At 36.6% G+C, this 24,885-nt stretch overlaps 1 protein-coding gene and 1 non-coding gene across 2 annotated transcripts; both read left to right on the top strand.

The window, feature by feature from the left end:
- The first annotated feature begins 600 nt into the window (after positions 1-600).
- On the top strand, positions 601-708 carry LOC130983850 (small nucleolar RNA R71). The gene has a single exon (XR_009087822.1). It is a non-coding gene; the product is annotated as a small nucleolar RNA R71 (small nucleolar RNA).
- A 15,970-nt stretch (positions 709-16,678) lies between these two features.
- Positions 16,679-18,732, top strand: LOC130979535 (protein SPIRAL1-like 1). The gene is made up of 3 exons (XM_057902995.1): positions 16,679-16,889; positions 17,673-17,915; positions 18,426-18,732. Exons 2-3 carry the CDS (start codon positions 17,682-17,684, stop codon positions 18,510-18,512), a joined length of 321 nt encoding a protein of 106 aa, XP_057758978.1. The 5' UTR covers positions 16,679-16,889; positions 17,673-17,681; the 3' UTR covers positions 18,513-18,732.
- Positions 18,733-24,885: the final 6,153 nt, after the last annotated feature.

Below are 24,885 nucleotides of genomic sequence, written 5' to 3'. Positions count from 1 at the left end.
TAGATCAGAGACCATGGTTGCTAAGTCAGAGTGGTTCTGCTTAGAATTCTCTGTCTGTTGCTGAGAAGATGATGGAAAAGGCTTGCTATTGCTAAACCTGTTTCTTCCACCATTATTGTTGTTGAAACCTTGTTGAGGTCTCTGTTGATCCTTCCATGAGAGATTTGGATGATTTCTCCATGAAGAATTATAGGTGTTTCCATAGGGTTCTCCTATGTAATTCACCTCTTCCATTGAAGGGTTCTCGGGATCATAAGCTTCTTCTTCAGATGAAGCATCCTTAGTACTGCCTGGTGTATTTTGCATTCCAGACAGACTTTGAGAAATCAAATTAACTTGCTGAGTCAATATTTTGTTCTGAGCCAATATGGCATTCAGAGTATCAATCTCAAGAACTCCTTTCTTCTGATTGGTCCCATTGTTCACAGGATTCCTTTCAGAAGTGTACATGAATTGGTTATTTGCAACCATTTCAATGAGTTCTTGAGCTTCTGTAGGCGTCTTCTTCAGATGAAGAGATCCTCCAGCAGAGCTATCCAATGACATCTTGGACAGTTCAGACAGACCATCATAGAAGATACCTATGATGCTCCATTCAGAAAGCATGTCAGAAGGACACTTTCTGATCAATTGTTTGTATCTTTCCCAAGCTTCATAGAGGGATTCACCTTCCTTCTGTCTGAAGGTTTGGACTTCCACTCTAAGCTTACTCAATTTTTGAGGTGGAAAGAACTTTGCCAAGAAGGCATTGACTAGCTTTTCCCAAGAGTTCAGGCTTTCTTTAGGTTGTGAGTCCAACCATATCCTAGCTCTGTCTCTTACAACAAAAGGGAATAGCATAAGTCTGTAGACCTCAGGGTCAACCCCATTAGTCTTGACAGTGTCACAGATTTGCAAGAATTCAGCTAAAAACTGATGAGGATCTTCCAATGGAAGTCCATGGAACTTGCAATTCTGTTGCATTAGAGAAACTAATTGAGGCTTAAGCTCAAAGCTGTTTGCTCCAATGGCAGGGATAGAGATGCTTCTCCCATATAAGTCGGGAGTAGCTGCAGTAAAGTCACCCAGCACCTTCCTGGCATTGTTGGCATTGTTGTTGTTTTCGGCTGCCATGGGTTCTTCTTCTTTGAAGATTTCTGTTAGGTCCTCTACAGAGAGTTGTGCCTTAGCTTCTCTTAGCTTTCGCTTCAAGGTCCTTTCAGGTTTAGGGTCAGCCTCAACAAGAATGCTTTTGTCTTTGCTCCTGCTCATATAAAGAGAAGAGAACAAGAAAATATGGAATCCTCTATGTCACAGTATAGAGATTCCTTGAGGTGTCAGAGGAAAAGAAAAATAGAAGGAAGAGGTAGAAGAATTCGAACTTATCAAGAGAGATAGAGTTCGAATTGTGCATTGAGGAGGAGTGTTAGTCCATAAATAGAAGGATGTGAGAAGAGGGGAAGAAATTTTCGAAAATAAATTAAAAAGATTTTAAAAACATTTTGAAAAATACTAATTGATTTTCGAAAACTAAGAGTGGAAAAGAAATCAAGTGATTTTTGAAAAAGATTTTGAAATTAGAAATCAAAAAGATATGATTGAAAACTATTTTGAAAAAGATGCGATTAAGAAGATATGATTGAAAAGTTATGGTTTTAAAAAGATGTGATTGAGAAGATATGATTTGAAAAATAATTTAAAAAGATTTGATTTTAAAAATTAATAACCTGCCTAACAAGAAAGATATGATTCAAACATTAAACCTTTCTCAACAGAAAAGGCAACATACTTGAAATGTTGAATCAAATCATTAATTGATAGCAAGTATTTTTGAAAAAGAAAGAAATTGATTATGATTGAAAAGATATGATTTGAAAAAAAGATTTGATTTTGAAAAATTTTGAAAACTTGAAAAAAAATTTGAGTTAAAAACAAAATCTTCCCTCTTCTGCCATCCTGGCGTTAAACGCCCAGAATGGTATCCATTCTGGCGTTTAACGCCCAAAACACTACCTTTTTGGGCGTTAAACGCCAGTTTTCCTTCCTCACTGGGCGTTTTGAACGCCCAGCCTTTTTCTGTGTAATTCCTCTGCTGTATGTTCTGAATCTTCAATTCTCTGTATTATTGACTTGAAAAGACACAAATTAAAAATTTTTTGGATTTTTAATAATGAGGAATAATCAAAATGCAACTAAAATCAAATAACAATGCATGCAAGACACCAAACTTAGAAGTTTGTATACTACTGACACTAACAAATTGAGAATGCATATGAGACACAACAAAACACTCAAGACAAGAGAATTTAAAGATCAGAGCAAGGAAATCATCAAGAACAACTTGAATATTAATGAAGACACATGAATGAATTCGAAAAATGCAAGAAGAAAAGAAACATGCAATTGACACCAAACTTAAAATGAGACACTAGACTTAACAAAAAAAACATAAAATATTTTTGATTTTAAGATTTTATAATTTTTTTGGATTTTTTGAAAATTAAAAGAAAATAAGGATATCAAAATTCTTAATGAGAATTCCAAGAATCATGCAATGTTAGTCTAAAGCTTCAGTCTAAAGAAATTAGACATGGCTAGCCAAGCTTCAGCAGGACATTACATTCAAGAACTAAATTGATGGGAATCAATCAGCTTTGGTGATGATAAGAACATCACCTTGAAACACTAGAATTCATTCTTAAGAACTCTGAAGAAAAATACCTAATCTAAGCAACAAGATGAACCGTCAGTTGTCCAAACTCAAACAATCCTCGGCAACGGCGCCAAAAACTTGGTGTTGTTGCCGGATCAAAACTTATTGCAGGGAACAAATGCGAAATTGTAGTTAGGACATTTAATTCCTCGGCAACGGCGCCAAAAACTTAGTGCACGAAATTGTGATCATCAATGGCGCCATCAACATGGTAAGCTCAATTGAAATCTCAACTCTTTATCACAACTTTGCACAACTAACCAGCAAGTACACTGGGTCGTCCAAGTAATAAACCTTACACGAGTAAGGGTCGATCCCACGGAGATTGTTGGTATGAAGCAAGCTATGGTCATCTTGTAAATCTCAGTCAGGCAGATTCAAATGGTTATGGATGATTTATGAATAAAGCATAAAATAAAGATAGAGATACTTATGTAATTCATTGGTGAGAATTTCAGATAAGCGTATGGAGATGCTTTGTCCCTTCCGTCTCTCTGCTTTCCTACTGTCTTTATCCAATCCTTCTTACTCCTTTCCATGGCAAGCTGTATGTTGGGCACATCGTTGTCAGTGGCTACAGTCCCGTCCTCTCAGTGAAAATGTTCAACGCGCTCTGTCACAGCACGGCTAATCATCTGTCGGTTCTCAATCAGGTTGGAATAGAATCCAGTGATTCTTTTGCATCTGTCACTAACGCCCAGCCTTCAGGAGTTTGAAGCTCGTCATAGTCATTCAATCCTTGAATCCTACTCAGAATACCACAGACAAGGTTTAGACCTTCCGGATTCTCTTAAATGCCGCCATCAATTCTAGCTTATACCACGAAGTTTCTGATTAAGGGATCCAAGAGATATCCACTCAATCTAAGGTAGAACGGAGGTGGTTGTCAGGCACACATTCATAGGTGAGAATGATGATGAGTGTCACAGATCATCACATTCATCAAGTTGAGGAACAAGTGATATCTTAGAACAAGAACAAGCTGAATTGAATAGAAGAACAATAGTAATTGCATTAATACTCGAGGTACAGCAGAGCTCCACACCTTAATTTATGTGGTGTAGAAACTCCACCGTTGAAAATACATAAGAACAAGGTCTAGGCATGGCCGTGAGGCTGATAAACCAATTATCAAAATGGCGCCGTTGCCGGGGAATTGCAATGGTGTTATGTTATTGGTTATTGTATAGATGTGAATAGTGTGAATATGTTTGCTTTTGTTAGCTCTTACTAGTTTTAGGATTTAATTTTCTTGCTTCTTATTTGATTTTGTTTTCATTTTCCTCTTGCTATCATGAATTCTCACTTTGGCTATGAGTGTGATTACAATTATGTTGTAGGTAATGAGGACTATAATGAAGATGTGTATCAAGGATGGGACAATCAAAGGTGGAAGGAGCCATACGCATATGATCAATCTTCATGGCAACAACCTCCACCAATGCACTATGAAGAAGAGCCATTCTATGGTGCATATCAATCCAATGGCTATGGTGAATCACCTTGTGACCTTCAAGAACCACCACCATATGCCTATGAACCATATCCTCAACATAACTCTCAACCATGCTCACAAGCCTATTTTCACCAAACGCTCCCATATGAACCCAATCCATATTCACCACACCATCCAACTTTTGAACCATATGAGCCATACATGGAACCAAAATTCTAAGATTACTACTACCAAGAACCACCTCGATGCACACCACCTCCACAATCTCACCAAGAAGAACCACCTTCCTACCATAAACCATCCTCCCAAAATAATGAACCCTCCTACTCACCCCAAGCTCTAATAGACGACCCTCTCACTTTGTTACTCCAAGGACAAGAAGCCATGAAGCGGGATACACTTGAGTTTGTGACCAATTTGACCAAGGTGGTGCACACTTTAGCCCACCAATGTTTGAATACTCAAGGTACTTCCATGACGACATTTGAAAAGTCAATAGAAGAGCAAAGTATGAAGGAGAAATCGGGCAACACGGTAGAGAAGGAGAAACCAAGTTTTACGTTGGAACAATTGGAGGAGCCAATGATCATTGAAAAAAAAGGAAGAAGTGGTTGAAGATTTGGGAGATGTTGGAAGTCCATGGGAATGTAGCATCATGGAGCACTCTTCCAAGAAGCTTGATATTGATGTTAAGGAGGGTGCGCAACCTCCAAGGCATACCATCGTTGGAGATTTGGAAGAAGCCTATCAAGAGATGGATTCAATCATGGATGAGTTTCTCTCTACAATGGAACCCTCTCCCCTTGGATATGAAGTTAAAATTATAAAAGAGTGTGCACAACCTCCCAAGGAAGACGGAAATGGCATGGTGTATATTGAAATTGAAGAATATGAAGAGGTTGATCGAGAGATGGATTTATCTATCCATGAATTCCTATCCCAAATTGAATCACCTCCCATTGGCCAAGATGAAGTTCTTGAAGACAACACCAAGCCAAGCGAAAAAGGGGATAAGGTTGAAATCAAAGAAGTTTGTAAAGAGGTGGAAACAACCAAAGAAGAGCCTAAAGAAGTAGACCTTGCATTGTCTAAGTGTGGGGAGGTCCCCCTCCCGAAATCAACTTTCAAGTGGGTAAAACTCTCATCCCTAAGCTTTACTGTCTCACTTGAATATGGTTTAATTGAAAATGATGGTCAACTTAGAGCTCTTTGTGGAATTAAGAATAAGAAAGAGTTGTGTAGTGGTTGGAATTTCGGTATAAAAATCATAAAGGCCAAGACTCTACGGTGTATGAATGAGGATGGTACGAAAATTACCATATATGGGCTTAGAAGGAAGCATTGGCGGAATAAAGAGAATTCTATGTGTCAATCACCCTTATGTCAACCACCCATCCGACAAAATCATGAAACAAAACTAACGGACGGGTGTGAAGATAAGATATGGGATCCCGGCTCGCTTTGTGAAGACCAACTAGGGGAACTCATATCTTGGGTAGAACTTTGCCCGAGCTTGATGAAGATGGTTGGAAATTCTGTCAACCAATTGAGAAGCATGGATCCTTGGAAATTCAAGGATGAGCACAAACATAAGCCACCATGACAACAAGCATCTCAAAATGTCCAACTTAAGGACTTAAACTAAAAGTGCTAGGTGGGAGACACCCCACCATGGTAAACTCTTTCCACTCTCTTTTAAATCTGCTTAATAAGTGACTTGAGTTACCACTGTAGGTAGATTTTTCACATAAATTTGTTTGTACAACTCAATTGTTAGCTTAGTCACGTGTATGTTGTGTTTAGTAGTAGATGCATAATATCATATTGCATTTTTGAGAATTGCATTCTTGTGTTTAGTAAGTAGATGCATAAAGAGTTGTGAATAGTATGGGGAGCACCTCAGCATATTTCTCTCATAAAAAAAAAGGGTGGACGCGCGCGCACCATGTATGCGCACGCGTCCCTAAGCTGATACAACATCACCAATGTACCCGAGAGTTGGGCCTCTCTTGGACAAACATTATGCCCCGAGCCCAACATGACCCACGCGGATGCGCACTACGTGCGTGCGCGCAGATTATGAGAACATGGAAGTTTACGCGGACGCGCACCTACCGTGTCCGCGTCGATCTGCTGCTGCAAGTTTTTTTGAGCCAAGCCCCAGAGAGTTGAGCCGGCTCTGAGCCAACTTTAAGCCCCTGGCCCAACTCGATTCGCGCGGACGCGCACTTGCCACGTGCGCGCCCATATGCCCAAGGAAGAACGGACGCGCGCGCACGCATCGCGCTAGCGCGCCTTATCACAAATTACCAATGTGCGCAGACGCGCGCTGTACGCGCGCACGCCCTTACGTGCTGCCGCCACTTTAGGCCTCAGCCCCGAGAGTTGGGCGTGCATCAAGCCCACTCTAAGCCTCGGGCCCAACCTCCATGTACGCGTGCGCGCACTGTACGCGCACGTGCCCGTGCATAAATCTACCAATCCACGCTAGAGCGCACTGTACGCTCACGCGTGGATCCCTATTTTCTCAATGTACACAGACGAGCAAGGTGCGCGCCCGCGTCGATCCAAAAAAAGGGGATAACTCTAACACGCGAAGAGTGTCGTGCAGCCGCGCACCCCTTTCTTCTTCCTCAATCTCCATTCTTCTTCTTCTTCCCACTTCGGCCGCCGCTGTTGCTCCACCGGCAGCCACCACCGGACGGCCATCCGCTCTTCCTCTCTTATCACCACCTGACCTCTCTCTCTCTCTCTCTCTCTCTCTCTCTCTCACCCTCTCACTCATCCAGTTTACCCCCAACCGCCGCAGCAACCACCGTCGCTGCCACCCCGCGGCCGCCAACCTCAACTCTGCTTGTTCTCTCTCTCTCGTCTGCTTACCCTGCCTTCACTCTCCCCTCTTCCTCCCGGTCACACCACCGCAGCCGGCCATCTTCTCGGCCACCGTCCACGGCGGCGCGCCTCTGCTGCCCACCAATCCCAATTCTTCTTTCCTCCACAGTTTTTCTCCCGCTCCCAGGTTCCTGTTCATACTCTGTTTGTTCTTCACCGTTCAATTTTGTTAGTTCTTGACATTTTCTGTTACTTAGTTAGAATTTGAGTTTTGCATGATAGGATTAGATAGAAATATCTGCTGTTAGGTAGCTAGGGCTGGATAGAGGATTCTAGGCCTGATAAGTGCTCCGTTTGTGTTTATTTTCTACTTGTTCATTTGTTTGATAAGTGCCACATTTGAGTTGCTCTGTGTGCATTCTGTGTTGCCTGGAGGCTATCTTGTTGTTGCTTTGAATAAATGATATTGTAATCATGATTGTTTGTGCCATTTTGCAATCCGGGAACGTCCAATTTTAAGCCGAAATGCTGCCCAATTTTCGAAAATTTTAATTTCATTTTGCTCTCTATTACGAATTTGGGCTACCTGTCGTTATTTTCGCTTCCGGGATTTGCATGATATGTTGTGACCATGATTTGTATGCTTGAAATGTTCATTTCTCATCATGCTCCTATTTTTTTTTAACCCCATTTCTTTTCTTTTTTTTTCTCTAACTCACTACTTCCGTTTCTTCCAAGTTTGCATTTTAACTCTTTTAACCGTTCTTTTGAGTATTGATGATGAACATGCTTATTCCTTATGAATTTTGGTCATTTAGTGAGCATTGAATTTTGGGATATGGCTGTGTTTTCTGTTCTTATTTGTTGGCCGTATTTCAAGTTCCATTCACATCATTTTGCTTGTCATCCATTCTACATCTTGAATATGCTTTCTTTGCTTTGTGCTACATGCTTTATTGCTTACATTCCATTATATTTCTTTTTCAGAATGTCGGATAAAGGAAAGGCTATAGCCACCTCTTCCAAGAAAAGAAAGCACTCTACACCCTCTATTCCCTCCATCTACAAGAATTATGCTAAGAATCCTCTAAATGACAAAGAAAAGGAAAATCAGCTGTTACCTTCTACTGACCCGACTAAGTTCCCCAATCTCTACTGTGAGCTTCGACTTTCCAAGTATCGGACAACAAAACTGAACACCGAGAAGAAGCTTGTTCTCCCCAATGATGTCCGACGGTCCATTACTAGTCGGATCCTTGAGTTGGGTATAGACTTTGTTGACCGAGATTTGGGGGATATCAACATATCTTAGGTGAAGGAATTTTACTCCAACTTCTTCCGTCTGACTTTGGATTCGGTTCAGTTGAGGGGTCGAGAGATCATGATCACTGAGACGGCCATAGAGGAGGCTTTGCAGTGCCGCCATATTCCTGATAGCACTTGCGCCCATCAGCAGGCCGAGTTGGCCATACACAGCATGACTTTTGATTACGAGGCACTTAGGAGCGTCATTGGGTTACCAGATGCCACATGGGTTATGGATGCAAACAATACCAAGCCTAAGGGGATGCTATTCGCTCACTTGACTAGAGAGGCCAGGACTTGGCAGATGATCTTTGCCCACTACGTCTTGCCTACCACTTACTTCTCTGAGATCCCCATGGAGATGCTTCTGCTAATTGGGTGTGTCATGGAGGGGAAGGATGTCTATTTTCCTCGGCTCATCCGGCAGTGCATGTGGCGGGCGCATATTCGTGGCCTACTTCCATTTCCTACTTTGATCACGAGTATGGCTACCCTAGCCGAGGTCCCTTGGTCAGATGACGATGTGTTACCACCACCGCCTGATGCAGATGACAGAGAGATTACTATTCCTTGGGGTGGTTGGGTACACGAGAGGCCGCCAGCTAGACGCCGTTCTAGGGCTAGAGCGGTAGTAGGGACAGCCGGACAGTCAGCCCCTACAGCAGCACCATCTTACTCTACTACAGCAGCCCCCTCATCATCGACAGTTCCACCTGCAGCACCTGAGCCCACCTACTTACTGGTCCAGCGTCTATTCCGGTTTTTAGAGCGAGAGAGACTCCATGTCAGACGCCGATTAGATCGGATGGACCAGGCGCTTATTTCTCTGGGTGCTGAGTTACCTCCGCTTCCCGATTCTCCGGCCTCCGATGAGCAGGATCATCAGGAGGAGGATGCGGAGGCACCGACTCAGCAGGCTGCTCCTCCAGATGCCCCAGACACCACAGAGACAGCTCCGACTCATGCGGAGCCGGTCCCACAGCCACAGCCAGAGCCAGAGCCTACCGTTGTACCTCCCACTGATCCTCCAGTTTAGCATCGAGGATGATGCTTGATCTTAAGTGTGGGGAGGGCACCGGTAGCATTATTTGGGTACCGGTGAACTTTTCGGCTACTCTCATAATTATCTTACTTTGCATACCTATGGTATATATTTTGATGCATTTTTGAGTTTGTTTTGGACACCTTTACTGCTTATTTTGGATTTTAGATATTTTGATGCTTTTGATGCTTGTGGATATCTTTAGATTTCATACTTTTAGTTGGATTTTTTCTTTATACATTTTTGCATATCTTTCTTTAGAAATCATACTTTGAATTGCAAAAACTTAGTCACCCTTTTTGCATAAGAAATTGGTTTTAAGCAAAAGGAAAGGGTAAACTAAGGAAATTTTTGGATTTTTCAATCACAACAATGCTTAGTCAAACATTGAGATTTTTCAAGAAGTTTAAATATAGGGCATTAACCCAATTGATTGAAAGAAAATTTTTGGTGAAACTTGCTTGAATTTCATACTTTGTGAAGCATGTATTGAACTAAGAGCACAAGCTTGTGAGACTTGAGCCTATTGATGTGGTTACATTTTATAACCACTTATCTTCCATTCTTGTGTGAAATTGTTCTCTTTCTATGATTATGATCCTTGATTTGCTTGATTCTATATGTCCATTTATTTCTTGTATTTATGCATTTATATGATTGAGGCCATCATTTCATTAGCTCACTTATCCAAATAGCCAACCCTTTTATATTCCTTTGTTAGCCAATTTGAGCCTACGATTAACCAACTTATTCTCATTTTAGCACATTACAAGCCCAAGGCGGAAAACCAATGAAAAGTCCTTGTTTGGATCTTTGATTAGCCTAGGCTAGTGAGAGTGTTTATTATTCAAAGTTGGTGAGGCTTGGGAACATTGGATGGGATAAAAAGGGTAGTACACTTTCATGTTTAGGAATTGGGTACATACTCACGTATTGATTAAATGTAGAGACCTTATGCATTGATGCTCTTGTGTATAGTTTGGAAGAAAAAAAAAGGAAAAAATGAAAAAAAAAAAAAGAAATAAAAGTGAAAATGAGAAAAACAAAAGAATAGAAAAAGAAAAAAATATAATAATAGAAAAAGAAAGAAAGAGGAAGAAAAATATTAAAAAGGGGACAAAATGCCCCAAGGTGAAGTTCAATAAAAAGGAATCAATGCATAAGTGTTATGAACTAAAAAAATAGAATGCATGAATATGTAAGAACAAAAGTGAAGAATGGGTAGTTAGAATAGTTTGAACTTGTATAGGTCATTATATAGTTAGGTGGGAGAGTCTATGCTAATCAAAAATTCAAATCCTAGCCACTTAACCATAAATGATCTTATCTTGACCCTAACCCCATTACAACCTAAATGAAAGAACTCATGATGAATGTATGCATGCATTAAATAAGTGTTGATTGTTAGAAGAAAATCAAATTTTGGAAAACATGATTAGAAGAGAATTGAGTGGATTAACCCTTAAACACTTGAGTGAATAGAGCGGATACACATCCGGTGAGGGTTCAAAAGTTCAATCACATGTGTTCACCCATATTATCTATATTCTTGCAAGCTTGAACTCTTTTTGATAATTCAATACAATTGTGGTTTGGACTTAATTCCTATTGCCTAGCTCTTGTGCTTACACATGCTCTCTTGGGAATTGACTTGTTTGAACTAAGCATTTCCATTTGCTTAGATAATTGTATTTAGATAGGATTCATATAGTTTAGTTGCATTCAATAAATGTCATACCCCTTAGTTCCTTCTTATTTTAGCATGAGGATATGCTAAGGTTTAAGTGTGGGGAGGTTGATAAACCCCATTTTTAGGGTTCATCTTGTATTGAATTTAGAGTATTTTGATAATCTTTTCTCGCATTTAACCTATGAATTGGCATGGTTTTGTAATCTCTCCCGTATTTGTGCTTAATTGTAAAAACATGCTTTTTAAGCCTTATTTTGACGAATTCTAGTTCCTCTTTGATTCCATAAGATGCCTTGATGTGTTTGCTAGTAATCTCAAGATGAAATAGGTTAGGCATGAATCAAGGGAGCAAGGAAGAAAGCATGCAAGTGGAGAGAAGCACAAAAAGCCAAAGAATTGATCTAGGCCATGCACGCGCACGCGCACAAGGCGCTCGCGCGCACATTGCGAAACAAGCCAGGGACGCGCACGCGTACCGTGCGCGCACGCGTCGATGACAGCACATGACCTCATTAATGCAACACGTGCCTGGCGACTTGAGAGGGTTTCTGAACCCATTTTTGGTGCCAATTGCTAAGGGAAATGAATAAAAGGATGAAGGATTAAGGGGAAGGCATGAATCAATGAATCAATCATCTAAGTCTAATAGAGAATATACTTAGGATGAGTTTAGAGTTTTAGAGAGAGAAGTTCTCACTTCTCTCTAGAATTAGGATTAGGTTTAGTTCTTAGATCTAGGTTTTTATCTTAGTTTCCTTCTACTTCTACTTTCCAATTCATTGTTGTTACATTCATCATTCTTCCACTCATTTGTTGTAATTTCCTTTATATTGCTCTTATACTTTGTTGTAGATCTACTATTGCTACTTCCATTTTCTTTCAATTCAATAAGAGGTAATTCATAATAATTGTTCTTCATTGCTTTTCTATTATTGATCTCTTGTTTTTGTAGTTGTAAATTCCTTTAATTATTGCATTTAATAATGTTTACTTGTATTGCACTCTATGTGTTTGATGAAATGTCTCTTCTAGATATAGTGTAGGTTTTGTTCCTCTTAGCCTAGGGAGAGTAATTAGTGACTCTTGAGTTATCTAATTCCTTTGTTGATTGATAATTAGAAGTTGCTAATTAATTTGAATATCTCTAAAGCTAGTCATTCCTTTAGGAGATGATTAGGGCTTGAGGAATCAAATTGATTCATCCACTTGACTTCCCTCCATAGTTAGAGGTTAACTAAGTGGTAGCAATGAACAATTCTCATCACAATTGAGAAAGGTAACTAGGATAGGATTTCTAGTTCTCACATCTTGCCAAGAGCTTTGTTAGTTGTTAGTTTATTTTCATTGTCATTTACTTTCATGCCTCTTATCCAAAACCCTAAAATAACTCATAATCAATAACAAGACACTTTATTGTAATTCCTAGGGAGAACGACCCGAGGTTTGAATACTTCGGTTTATAAATTTTAGGGGTTTGTACTAGTGACAAACAACTTTTTGTATGAAAGGATTATTGTTTGGTTTAGAAACTATACTTTACAACGGGATTTTATTAGTGAAATTCTAAACCATCAAAAATCCAATCATCAGAGGCCAGCCCCCAAAACGTGATCAAAAGATTCAAAGATCTCAAGATGATCAAAGATCCAAAGATGTCAAATACAATAGTAAAAGGTCCTATTTGTAGAGAACTAGTAGCCAAGGGTTTACAGAAATGAGTAAATGACATAAAAATCCACTTCCGGGCCCACTTGGTGTGTGCTTGGGCTGAGCATTGAAGATTTCATCTGTAGAGACTTTTCTTGGAGTTAAACGCCAGCTTTGGTACCAGTTTGGGCGTTTAACTCCCATTCTTGTGCCAGTTCCGGCGTTTAACGCCGGGCAGTTTTGAAGCTGATTTGGAACGCCGGTTTGGGCCATCAAATTTCGGGCAAAGTATGGACTATTATACATTGCTGGAAAGCCCAGGATGTCTACTTTCCAAAGCAGTTGAGGGCGCGCTAATTAGGCTTCTGTAGCTCCAAAAAATCCACTTCAAGTGCAGGGAGGTCAGAATCCAACAGCATCTGCAATCCTTTTCAGCCTCTGAATAAGATTTTTGCTCAGGTCCCTCAATTTCAGCCAGAAAATACCTGAAATCACAGAAAAATACACAAACTCATAGTAAAGTCCAGAAAAGTGAATTTTAACTAAAAACTAATAAAAATATAATAAAAACTAACTAAAACATACTAAAAACATACTAAAAACAATGCCAAAAAGCGTATAAATTATCCGCTCATCACCCCTACACCGGCACTGCTATCTCAGACAAGCGGGAGACTGTCATAGCCCTTGTCTTTGAGGCGCATAGCGACTTGCCAATCATACAATTTAGTAATACGGCACAGCTCATAGCACAATTTCGTTTATACTCATTTCATTAACCATAATCCTTCATCAATATATTAAGTTCATCATCAACCCAGTTCTCCATTAGTTAACAAGACGAAAACACCCAACAGACATACCAAGTCTAAGTCACCGCCTTCTAAAACCAGTATATAAATCTATTAATCCCAAATATAAACTCCTCTATACTAGTCTTAGAGCCTAATTACTATCCACAAGTCTTAAGTAAAAATTAAAGAAGTTTGGAAAGTCAGAGAACTCTTAAAAGTGAAGAACACATTTTCAGCAAAACAGGGGTTGTGCGTACGCACACCCTTATCGTGCATACGCACACGTTGAAAAAGGTACGTCCGCGTACGCATACACAAAAATTAGGACATTTTACGTACGCATACTTGGGCCGCGTACGCAGAAGTGCTGGAAAGAGGCCACCATCCGGGTATGAGGCTTGTGTTTGCGTACGCATGTATATCAGAATCCAGAAAAGTAAAGTTACAGAAATTTCAATTTTAGACTCCAAACTTTAAACGTTCATAACTTCCTCTACAAAACTTCATTTTCTCAAACTTTATATCAATTTAAATCTCTTTAAATCATCTTTAATTTAAAACAACTTTAAACCAATTTAAAAAATTAAGGCTCAAATTATGATCCGTCAAAGTTCACAAAAAACAGATTTTTACCAAAGGAGACCATTCTCGAATTTTCCAAAACTTCTAAACCCAACCAACTCAAACATACTCAAAACGACCCCAAAATTATTATAGACACTCCCCAAACATTTATCAATCACCTAACTATTAAAACCTCTCAATACTCCCCTCCTTTAACTTCAATTCCTCCTAACTTCATACCAAAATTCCTCAATTATCCATTCTCAACAAGAACCACAACAACCAATAATCCATATCATCATCAACAATCATCTTTAACATCAATACCTAACATTATAACTCATCAAGGCATCATACTCATCAATAATAATCATCTGCAAACATATATATACTTATCATCATATTCAAACTCATACAACCTCTATCTAAACCACAATCAACATGGCATTTATATACAATCAATCATACAACCACATTATTCAAACCTATCTTGAAGGCCACTAGCCTAAGTTGCACGAAACATTATATACTATATAAAGAAAATCGAAATTATACCTTGGCCGATTATTCTCCACACATAAAACGACTTTACTACAAGCGTTCAAGCCTTCACCCAACACTAAGAACACTCTATATCATGAAAAACAACAAGAATCAAAGCTAGAGTTTATGACATTCAACTAAACACAAAAATTTAGTGATATCTTACCATATCCAACGAGTTTTAGTGTAAAATTCACTACTCATCCAAGCTAGATTACACCTAAACAATAAGAACACAAAGAAACTCTGCCCAAAAAGCCATTTTTAAAAATGACATAGGGCAGAAAAATTGGGAAGAAAAAAGTGAATTTCTCACCACTTTGTTTAGATAAAAATGAAGAGCTTGACGAGAGCTTCGTATGGTCGCAAATGGCTCATCAATCGGAGCTCCATAGCTCAAGATACGGCCAAAAGAAGGAGGAGATGAATAGTGCTCTTCTTCTTCCTCTCTTCTCTCAAAAACCAGCTCCCCTTTTTCCTCTTTGTGCTGAAAATGAGCTTTCTTGACTCATTTAAGGCTTTATATATGCTGGAATGGGGCCCAACCTGGGTTCGATCCAATCGCATAGCGTTTTTGGTTAGTTTGGCCCGACTTTGGATCAAAACCTTTAGAATAAGTGCCCAGTTTGCTATTTCAAAAACTTTTCTAAGATTTTCTATTGTTTTATTCTTTCTCATGCAATACTAGACAGACTTAAGCCGATACTGCCGACTAATCTATCAGTACGCGTTTTTAGGCAAAAATTTTCAAAAGAGAATATTTTTCCACTTAAAAAATCCACTAAATCCAAATCTCACTTTTATATTTTAAAAAAAAATTTTTATATTTTTGAACCTTTTTCGGGCAATTAAATTATTCTATTCTACTTATGCGATTTTTCGTGAAAATTTCGGTTCTTACAGTGCAGGTTGGGCGGACTTTTGCTATTTGGCGGTCTCAAATTTTCAACCCGACCTGCCTTTTTAGGCGGGTTACACGGGCCGGTCCGACAGATTTAGACCCGTTTGCCATCTCTACAGCTTGCAACCTTCTTTTATTTATTTTAGAAGTACATCTAATCTAATCTATTAGTAAAAAAAAAAAAATTAATCCAATTATCTTAAAAATTTTAAAAACTCAAATATCCAATTGATGGAAGTTTTGTTATATGACATTATTAATTAATGAATTGTTTATATTTGTTTAATATTTAGGATAATAACTAATTATATCTATAAAGTTCGGTGTCCAATATTTTTTAAATTGAATCTTCAATCAAGTTATTTAAGTATTTAATGCTTCTTTTTGTTTTTTATATGTAAGTGTTGTTATTGATGTTTTTTTTCTTCTTCCTGTTTCTCCTCCTCCTTTATTTTTGTCTTCAATGCATTATCGCTGCTATTGTCATTGTTTCTTTCCTCCTCCTTTGTTATTATTATCTTCTCTTATTCCTCATTTTTTTTCTATGCATTTCTTCTTCAACATTGTTGTTTTGTCGTTGCTGTCACCGCCATCATTGTCGTTGCTGTCTCCCCTCCTCATTCTCCCCCTCCTCCTTCATCATGTTTCTTTTTCAACGTTATCGTCATTACTGTTGTTCCTATTGTTGTCGTCACTGTTGCCGCCCCTTCTTCCTCCTTCTTTTTCTTCGCGCTTCTTTTTTTAATGCTGTCGTCATTGCTCTATCCTGTCGTCGTTGTCATTGCTACTGACCTACTATCATCGTCACATCTTTTTCTTTTTTCGTCTATATATGTTTAGTAGAGATAATGAATATAAAAATTTTGATGCACAACAGAAAAAAAAAAGTGTTATATCAAATAAGTACTTTCGTTATGTGTAAAAGTTAATGTGTTATATTTATGAATGTATATGTTTTATATCAATTTTTATATTATGTATAGAAAATTATGTAATTTTATAATAAAATTTTTATGTTAAAAAAGATAAAAAAATTATATAATAAATACGGGTATTTTTTTTTTTTTTTGCTAAGCTCGTAGGCTTGTACAAATTTAATTGAATTTGATTATAAAAAAATATTTGTAGATATAACACTATCACAAAACATTTTACGAAAATTCTAATACATAACTTAATGTTTATATGATATTTTTATTTTGTACTAACACACTGCAATTTACAGCTAACCTAACAAGGCAACAACTTAACTCCAATATTAGGTTATTATTTTGTTAATTGTTAGAGAAGAGGAAAAAGGATTTGAACAATATGAATTAAGAATTATTGGTGTGTGAGCGCCTATTTATAACGCACACATCTCAAGTCTCAACACTTTCCGTTGGCCCTTTGCCTTCTCTTCTCTCTCAGATCTGCTTCGCTGGTAATTCTTTCGCTCTGTTTTCTCTCTTTTTCTTTTTGTTTTCTTCCCGTTTTCTCGTAAGAATTAGGGTTTTGTTTCTCCTTGCTTCAATTTTCATCGAAGAAATACCCTCTGTTTCTGTGATAATTCTTCATTTCTCTTCAGGATCTAAAACCCTCCATTTTTATAATTTCGTTTGATCTCTGCTTTTTTTTTTTTATGTGGGATTTTTCTCTGTGCTTCATTCGTCCCTCGTGTTCAGATCCTTTATTAACATTTATTTACTATTATCTTGTTATTAAATTTAATATAGAATTATACATTGTGGAGGTGTGGGTATATATATGGGGTTTATGCTTTGAGGGTTAAGATTGATGTGATCTCATTTTAATTCTTTGTGTTTTGCTTATTCTTGTGCTTGTACTGTGAAGTTTGTTGTTTTGTTTGTGGTTCGTTTAGAAGCTGATTCCCTTGGGTACATTTGTTCCAAAGGAATGGGGGAGATTTATACGCGGACATTTTAATTGTATGTAATGTATTTAACCTATTAACCTATTTGCCAAAAATGATGACGATCATTGTAGTGTCATAAAAAGTCTGGTAATGAAGCTATTTATTTGAGACTTGGTTAATTTTCAAGTAAGCTAGTATGAAAGCAACCTCAATTAACTGTGGTTTTAATATTTATACACCCCAGCTAATTTTCTTCCTTCCGTATCCTCTTAGACTTCGTGTTCTAACATATGTAATCTTGTTAATCACATGTATTCATCGGTTGGTTTTTTCCCCCTTTCGGGAAAGCAGTTGAAGAGTATGGGTCGTGGAGTTAGCAGTGGCGGCGGGCAAAGTTCATTAGGTTATCTTTTTGGTAGTGGAGAGGGAGAGGCCCTGAAACCAGCACCAAAAAATAGCCAACCTGAAGCACAGACCGTAAATGATGTGCCTCCTCCTAAGCCAGCACCTCCTAAAATAACAATAGACCCAAACAAGCCTGCTGGTATCAATAGCAATTCTATAGATGGCCAGAATACGGGCAACTTCATCACGGTACTTCCTTTACCTTGATTGCATCTTTTTCAAGCTCTAATGCATCAAGTCATGAAGGTTAAGTACACTATAATAGATTGAAGCTGGTTTACCACTGCTGACTGCTGAGCATACACTCTTAGAAAAGCAGCATCGTCTATAATGGAAAATGAAATTAGGAAAATTAAAATGATTATTTAAGTTCTTTCAAGTTTTAACCTTACACATGATCACTATATGTTCACACTTTAGAATAAAAGATTGAGCCTTAAGTATGCTTATATAAACTGTAGTGTATTTGTTATGACAATTGGTTTTGTGAAATGTACTATGCTTAGTGGGATAAAGTGCATTAAGATGATGAGAAATAACAACATATATAAAAACTATATATCCGACTTTGTCTTAATGAACTTTCTAATTCTACTCAGCTTGAGTTTTCTTGCTAGTGGTTGTTCTGCTCATGGTTAGATTATATTTTTTGAGGAACTTTTTGTAATTGATATCTTGTTCTATCTAATTTGACCACAGGACCGACCTTCGACCAAGGTCCATGCTGCCCCTGGCGGGGGCTCCTCTCTGGGTTACCTCTTTGGTGGACCAGGTGATGCAAAATGATATATTGCTTGCGAAGCTTTTGGCACGCTGAATGATTTTTTCCTTTTTGGGTGAAAACACGATGGAATGAATGAATATATAATGTAATATAAGGTTGTGGTTGTGGGGATAAGTCAATCAAGAATGCTATAATACATGTGCTAAACATCTATTACAAACCTGTGCTTGTCAGAAACAAATATTTCTGTTTTTAAATGTCGATTTCTCTTGTAGTTTTGTATTTTATGTGTTCCTGGTAACCCTTTTCTGTTGTTATTACCACCACGTTTGGTTGATACGAATAACTCGTGCAATTAGTATTTTTATTCCTAATAATATTAGGAAATATAAATTTTTTAAAATTATGGTTATTTTTATTAGTAATAATATTTTTGGAATATAAATTTCTTAAAATTATGTTCACTTTGTTATGAAAATATAGATTATGCATTCATGTATAGAGATTTATAAAATTAAATTATTTTTACAAAAAAAAGTTATAAATTGATAAAAATTTTTGACTAAGCCTAAAGTCTCTCTAGATAAAAAATTAAATAATAAAAGTTTTAATTATTATTTTTACATAAAGTTTAATTTTATATTAATAATTAATTTTAATATTTGTTATCTAAAATTTGAAATAATTTAATACGTATATTTTTACATTTAATTAGATGTGAAGTTTGTTACACAAATAGAAATAATTAATTTTTATACTTGTTATTTAAAAATAATATTTTTTCTCTTTATGTATATAAAAATATAAAAATATAATTAGATATTAGTATAAACAATTATATTGATTGTTATAAAATTAACTCAAAATAAATTTATTTTAAACAATTGAATCTTGATTCTAACTTTTAATTATAATAGTTATAAGATTAACTTAAAATAAATTTATTTTAAACAATTGAATCTTGAATTTTAATTTTAATGCAATTAAAAAATGTCATGTTGTACATTTTGATTGTCAAATTTATAATTAGTTATTGATAATGATATATAAAAGAGATAGAGTAGTTGAAGGAATGAGAGAGATAGAGAAAAGAAGAGGGAGGTAGGAAAAACTCTTTAATTTTGAAGAGAAAGATTTAATTTCAATTGCAATGAAAAATTAACATATGGCATATTTTGATTGTAAAATTAGTAGGAAGGAAGGAAGAATTCTTTAATTCTAAAGGGAAAAATTTGATTTCAATTACAATGAGAGAGTGACATGTGACACATTTTGGTTGTAAAATTAGTAAAGAGAAGAAGAGAATTTATTAATTTTGGAATGAAAGATTTGATTTTAATTACAATAAAAAAGTGATATGTGACATATTTTGATTGCATAATTAATAATAAATAATAGATATTAAATATTGATAATGTTATGATGCTACAATATAATTCAATAGAATATATATGTCATAATTTTAAGTTAATAATTTTTTTCTAGATTTATATGGAGGGAAATTCTTAAGTTAAATTTGATGCGTCTAGTTCATTATTAGATCCCAATGAAAACTTTTGAGCTTAAATTTTACTGATGATTCTTGTGGATCAAGCGTCTGTTTGAAAAGTTTTAAAAGTATTTTTTTAAACTTTTAACTTATAAAAAATAATAATATTAATGTCTAGTGTAATTTTGAGCCAATTCTAACTCTACTCGCGAGTTAGAATTTTTATATAAACTCAATCCTACGTGTGGGTTGAAAATATTTCAATTCTAACCCTATTTGTTCTTAACCCGCGGATACTCGATCTTACCCGTGGGTTACAAAAAAATACAACATTATTATATAAGTTGATAATAATTTAAAATAGAACCGATTTTTATGTAAAAATAATTAAATTATCAATTAATATTTTTTTAATGGCTAAAGATCTTTTGCATTTAATGAGAGATCTTTGGTTTAGCATTCACTTGAAACATATTTTTAAATAAGTATATAACATATACATATATATGGTGCGGGTTGGTCGGGTAGGGTTGAGACTCATCTCGTACTCTACCCGACCTGCACAAGAACCCTACTTGCACCCTACTTTACCGGCTATGGATTGGGTTGGCAATCCTATCCGATTGGATTGGGTCGGGTTGGATACCCGCGAGTAGGGTGCATGTTGCCACCCTTAGTTTCACCTCACGTTTATGTGAAGCTACAAGTGGTAGCTTCTGCGTTTATATTCATATTAATTTGTTGCTATTAAAAAATTAGGCGAAAAAATTTATTTCAATTCTATGTTTATTTTCTTTTATAAAAAAAATATAGGTAACAATCTACCTTAGCTTGTAATTCTTAATATGAATTATGATCTTAGAAAAGACAAAGTAAATAAAATACTAACGATAAATAAGAATAGAGTCATAAATAATAAAAATTTATAGTTTAAAATAATACTAAATTAAAAAGTACTGAGAGTACTAAAATAATTATAGAACATTTTTTGACATTACAAATTGAAAATAAAACAAAACGAAATTAAAGACAAACTAAAAAGTACCCCATGGTTGGGCTACCTCTCAATAAGCACCTTTTCAATGTTACTAACTTGATGGTTGGTTCTTGTTAAGGTGAGAGTTGATCATAATGCTTTAATCCATCCTCTCTCACTGTGAATTTCCTCTCATTGTCTTCATCTATGAGTTGTGTTCTAAGGAGAGAATCTTGTTTACTGTATAAGGTCTATACCGAAAAAGGAAATTATATCACTTGCTGTCTAGGTGAGAAGTCACTTGTAGGGATCTTCTTATTCCTCCATCTCCTGAGCTTCTTCAGAGTCTTTTCTTCTCTTTTAGGTGATAGTACACTCCCAACATTAAATTTAGGTTTGAGGTTAGGGGGTGTTTTGTTTATTTCAAAAAGAGGCTTGAGTTGCCAATTCTTGTTAGCTTCATCAGGAGATTCTTGGAGGATTGGATGAATTGATTCAACCTTCATGCAGTTTTTCTTCTCACTTGAATGATGCATGGTTTTAAAAATATGAAAAGCTAAGTGCTCATTATGCACTCTCAATATTAATTCAATTTTTTTCACATCAATGAAAGTTCTTTTAGTGGCTATAAATGGTCTCCCTAGAATGATGGAAGCATTCTCATATTCCTCCATGTCAAGAATAACAAAATCTGCTGGAAAGAAAAACTTTTCCACCTTAATCAAGACACCCATGTGTATTGTAAGGATTTGGATCCTCTAAAGTTTGAATTTCACTTTAGAGAGTAAAGTGTGATCTTCTATCTTTGAATAGTTTCTCTTTCATATTTATTATTGGTCCCACCTATAAAATCAATGGTGAGAGATCACACTTTACTCTCTAAAGTGAAATTCAAACTTTAGAAGATCCAAATCCGTATTGTAAGAACCAAAATAACCGCTTTAATAAAATAATTATTTAATGGCCCAAAATAGGTTTGAAAACTTAGAAATAATAATTAGAAAATATAAAGGTGAAATTTGAATTCAATGAATTTTTTTGAGTGGAAAAAAGTATTTTTTACAAAAAAATTATGTAAAAATACATACCGGTGTTTAAGCCGACAGTACTAGCTCTAGTCTATCCGGTACCGCGTATTGAGAAAAATAAGATTTTGAAAATTTAATTTATTGTTTTCAAAATACAAAGATAATTCAAAGTTGAAAATCGGGAGCTAATTTTAAAGGTTTCGGCTCAAAACGGACTAAAAATGCTAACGGGTTGAACCGGACCCAAATGCCAACAAGTATATGTTCTATTAATGAGCTTCTAGCTTATTTTAATGGAGAGAGAGAGAGAGAGAGAGAGAGAGAGAGAGAGAGAGAGAGAGAGAGAGAGAGAGAGAGAGAGAGAGAGAGAGAGAGAGAGAGAGAGAGAGAGAGAGAGAGAGAGAGAGAGAGAGAGAGAGAGAGAGAGAGAGAACTCGGGTAGATGAGAAGAGAGGAGAAGAAGACATTGTTACTATTCATCCTCTCCTTCTCAAGCTCATAACTTGAGCTATAGAGTTCTGATTGACGAGCCGTTTGCGGCCGTGCGAAGTTCTCGCTGAACCCGTCATTTCTAACTAAGTTTTGTTGGTAAAAAACTCTTTCTCTAACTCTAGTTTTATGCGCTAGTCCAAAACTCGAAAATAGCTTTGGATATTTGAGTTTCTTTGTGTTTTTGTTGTTTAGGTGTAATCTAGCTTGGGTGAGTAGTGTGTTTTACCCCAAAACTTGTGAGACAAAGTAAGACATCACTAAATTCTTGTGCTTAGTTGTACGTCATAAACCCTAGCTTTGATTCTTGTTGCTCTTCATGTTAAAGAGTATTCTTGGTGTTGTTTGGTGTTGAGTGAAGGCTTGGAAAGCTTGTGGTGAAGTGGTTTTGTGCATGGAAGATAATCGGCCAAGGTATAGTTTCAGTTTCTTTTATGTAATATGTAATGTTTCCGAACAGTTAAGCTAGTGGCCTTTTAGATAGGTTTGAATGATGTGGTTGTATGAGTATTTGTATGTACATGTTATGCTTGATGGTGGTTTGGATGGAGCTTGAATGAGTTTGCATGTGATGATATATATATGTTGGTAGATGATGATTACTGATGAGTATGATGACTTTGATGAGTTATGATAGTGGGTGTTGATGTTTGAAGATGAATGTTGATGATGATATTGATTATTGGTTTATTATAGTTCATGTTGAAAACAAATGATTGAGGAGGTTTGATGAATTGAATGAATTGATTGATGATAATGGAACTAATTGGATGAAAGATTTGATATATGTAGCATTGATGATTGTTAGAAATATTAAAATGTGGTATTAAGAAATTTTGATGTGAATCTAGGTTGAATTTAGAGTTGGATGAGGTGAGTATTAAATGAATTAGATGATTGAATGATTGATATGGTTGAGGAATGTTTGGTATGGATTCTTTAGTGATTTCGGTATTGTTGGGTTATGAATAGTTTGGTTTTGAATTGAAAGTTTTGGTAAATTTGAGGTTCAATGGTTTTTGGTAAAAACTTGTTTTTAACCAACTTCAACGGATCATAACTTGAGCCTCCGGTATTGAAATTGAGTGATTTTTATTTCAAATTAAATATGATTTAAAGAGCTTTAAAATGATATAAAGTTTGAGAAAAAAAGAAGTTTGTAGAGAAAGTTATAAATGTTGAAAGTTAGGGTAAAAAATCTGATTTCTGTGATGTTGCAGAAAATTTGAAAAATCTGTCATGTGTGTCCACACACACCTCTGTGCGTACGCACATAACAATGTGGGTATTTCAAGTTGTGTATACTCACAACGTCATGCGTACGCACAATTCATGAAGGCCTTCTGGTGCACGCGTATGCACACAACTTTGTGCATATGCACAAGCCCTGTTTTTCACCTAAAACCCTATTTTTAACTGTTTTACTTTTTCGGTAAGCTTGCAAACTTCTGTAACAATTGTTTAAAATCTTTTTGCTAGTATTTTAGGGTTTGAATCAAGGGAGAAAATAATAAGTTAATAAAAAAGGTATTTTTGGTTATGATTTTAGAAGACGGTGATTTAGACTTGGGAAGTTCGGTGGATGGAATAGCTATAGTGTTTGGGCAGAATGTTGAGGTGATCATGACTTGAGAAACATGAATGATTATGGTTAATGAGATGAGTATAAGTGGACTTGTGCTATGAGCAGTGACCTCCGAGATTGAGTATGTAATTGTGATATGCATTGTTCTTCGTCATAGGGGCTGTGGCAGTCTCACGCCTACGTTCGGATGTGAGGGATGTTGCAATCTTCCGCTTGTCGAGGTAGCAGTGCTGGCGTATGCGCCGAGAAAGTCTCCCGCCTACGTTGAGATATAAAGGCTGTGGTAGTCTCCCACTCACATAACCTTTCTGCCACCAGAGTGAACTCGGGCACTATAATCCAAAAGAGTGTGCCGGACACTATAACTCGCAGGGCACAGGAGAAAGAAAGTGTGAGCAGGGGACTATATCCTTGGACGTGGTAGAAAAGTGACATCCTGGGGATGTGTCGGGTTGGCATTTTGAACTGACAAGTGATATCTTTTGCATGCTTGTTTGCTTTGATTACTTGAGTTATGCCTATTTGAATGATATGTTTAAATGCTAGTTGATTTACCTATTATACATGAATACTATTTGTGCTTTACTTGTTTGCATTAAATGTGTTTTACTGGCGTTGTGAAGGATCAGAAGGTGGTGGCAATGGGATTGCACAGAGGTTAAGTTGGCGAAGGCTGTGGGATACAACGGTGTGATTGGTATTAGTTAGAAATCCCCTAAGTTTAGATAACCCTGTTTATGGTTTATGGTTTAATTTATTTATTTTGTTAAGCTTGAATATCTGTGTATGGTTTATGGTTTAATTTATTTATTTATTTATTAGTTAGAAATCCCCTAATTTATTTATTTATTCGATGTGAAGTTCCAGG

This window comes from Arachis stenosperma, chromosome 5, assembly GCF_014773155.1.
Source record: "Arachis stenosperma cultivar V10309 chromosome 5, arast.V10309.gnm1.PFL2, whole genome shotgun sequence".
Taxonomy (NCBI): Eukaryota; Viridiplantae; Streptophyta; class Magnoliopsida; order Fabales; family Fabaceae; genus Arachis; species Arachis stenosperma.
Note: the sequence above shows the minus strand (reverse complement) of the source record. Positions and strands in the feature narration are given on the sequence as shown.

What these genes read in the sequence shown, in the direction of transcription:
- LOC130979535 (XM_057902995.1), top strand. Translation starts at nt 17,682, where the DNA reads ATGGGTCGTGGAGTTAGCAGTGGCGGCGGGCAAAGTTCATTAGGTTAT. An exon ending in ATACGGGCAACTTCATCACG is followed by an intron (nt 17,916 to 18,425) that starts GTACTTCCTTTA and finishes ATTTGACCACAG; the next exon opens with GACCGACCTTCGACCAAGGT.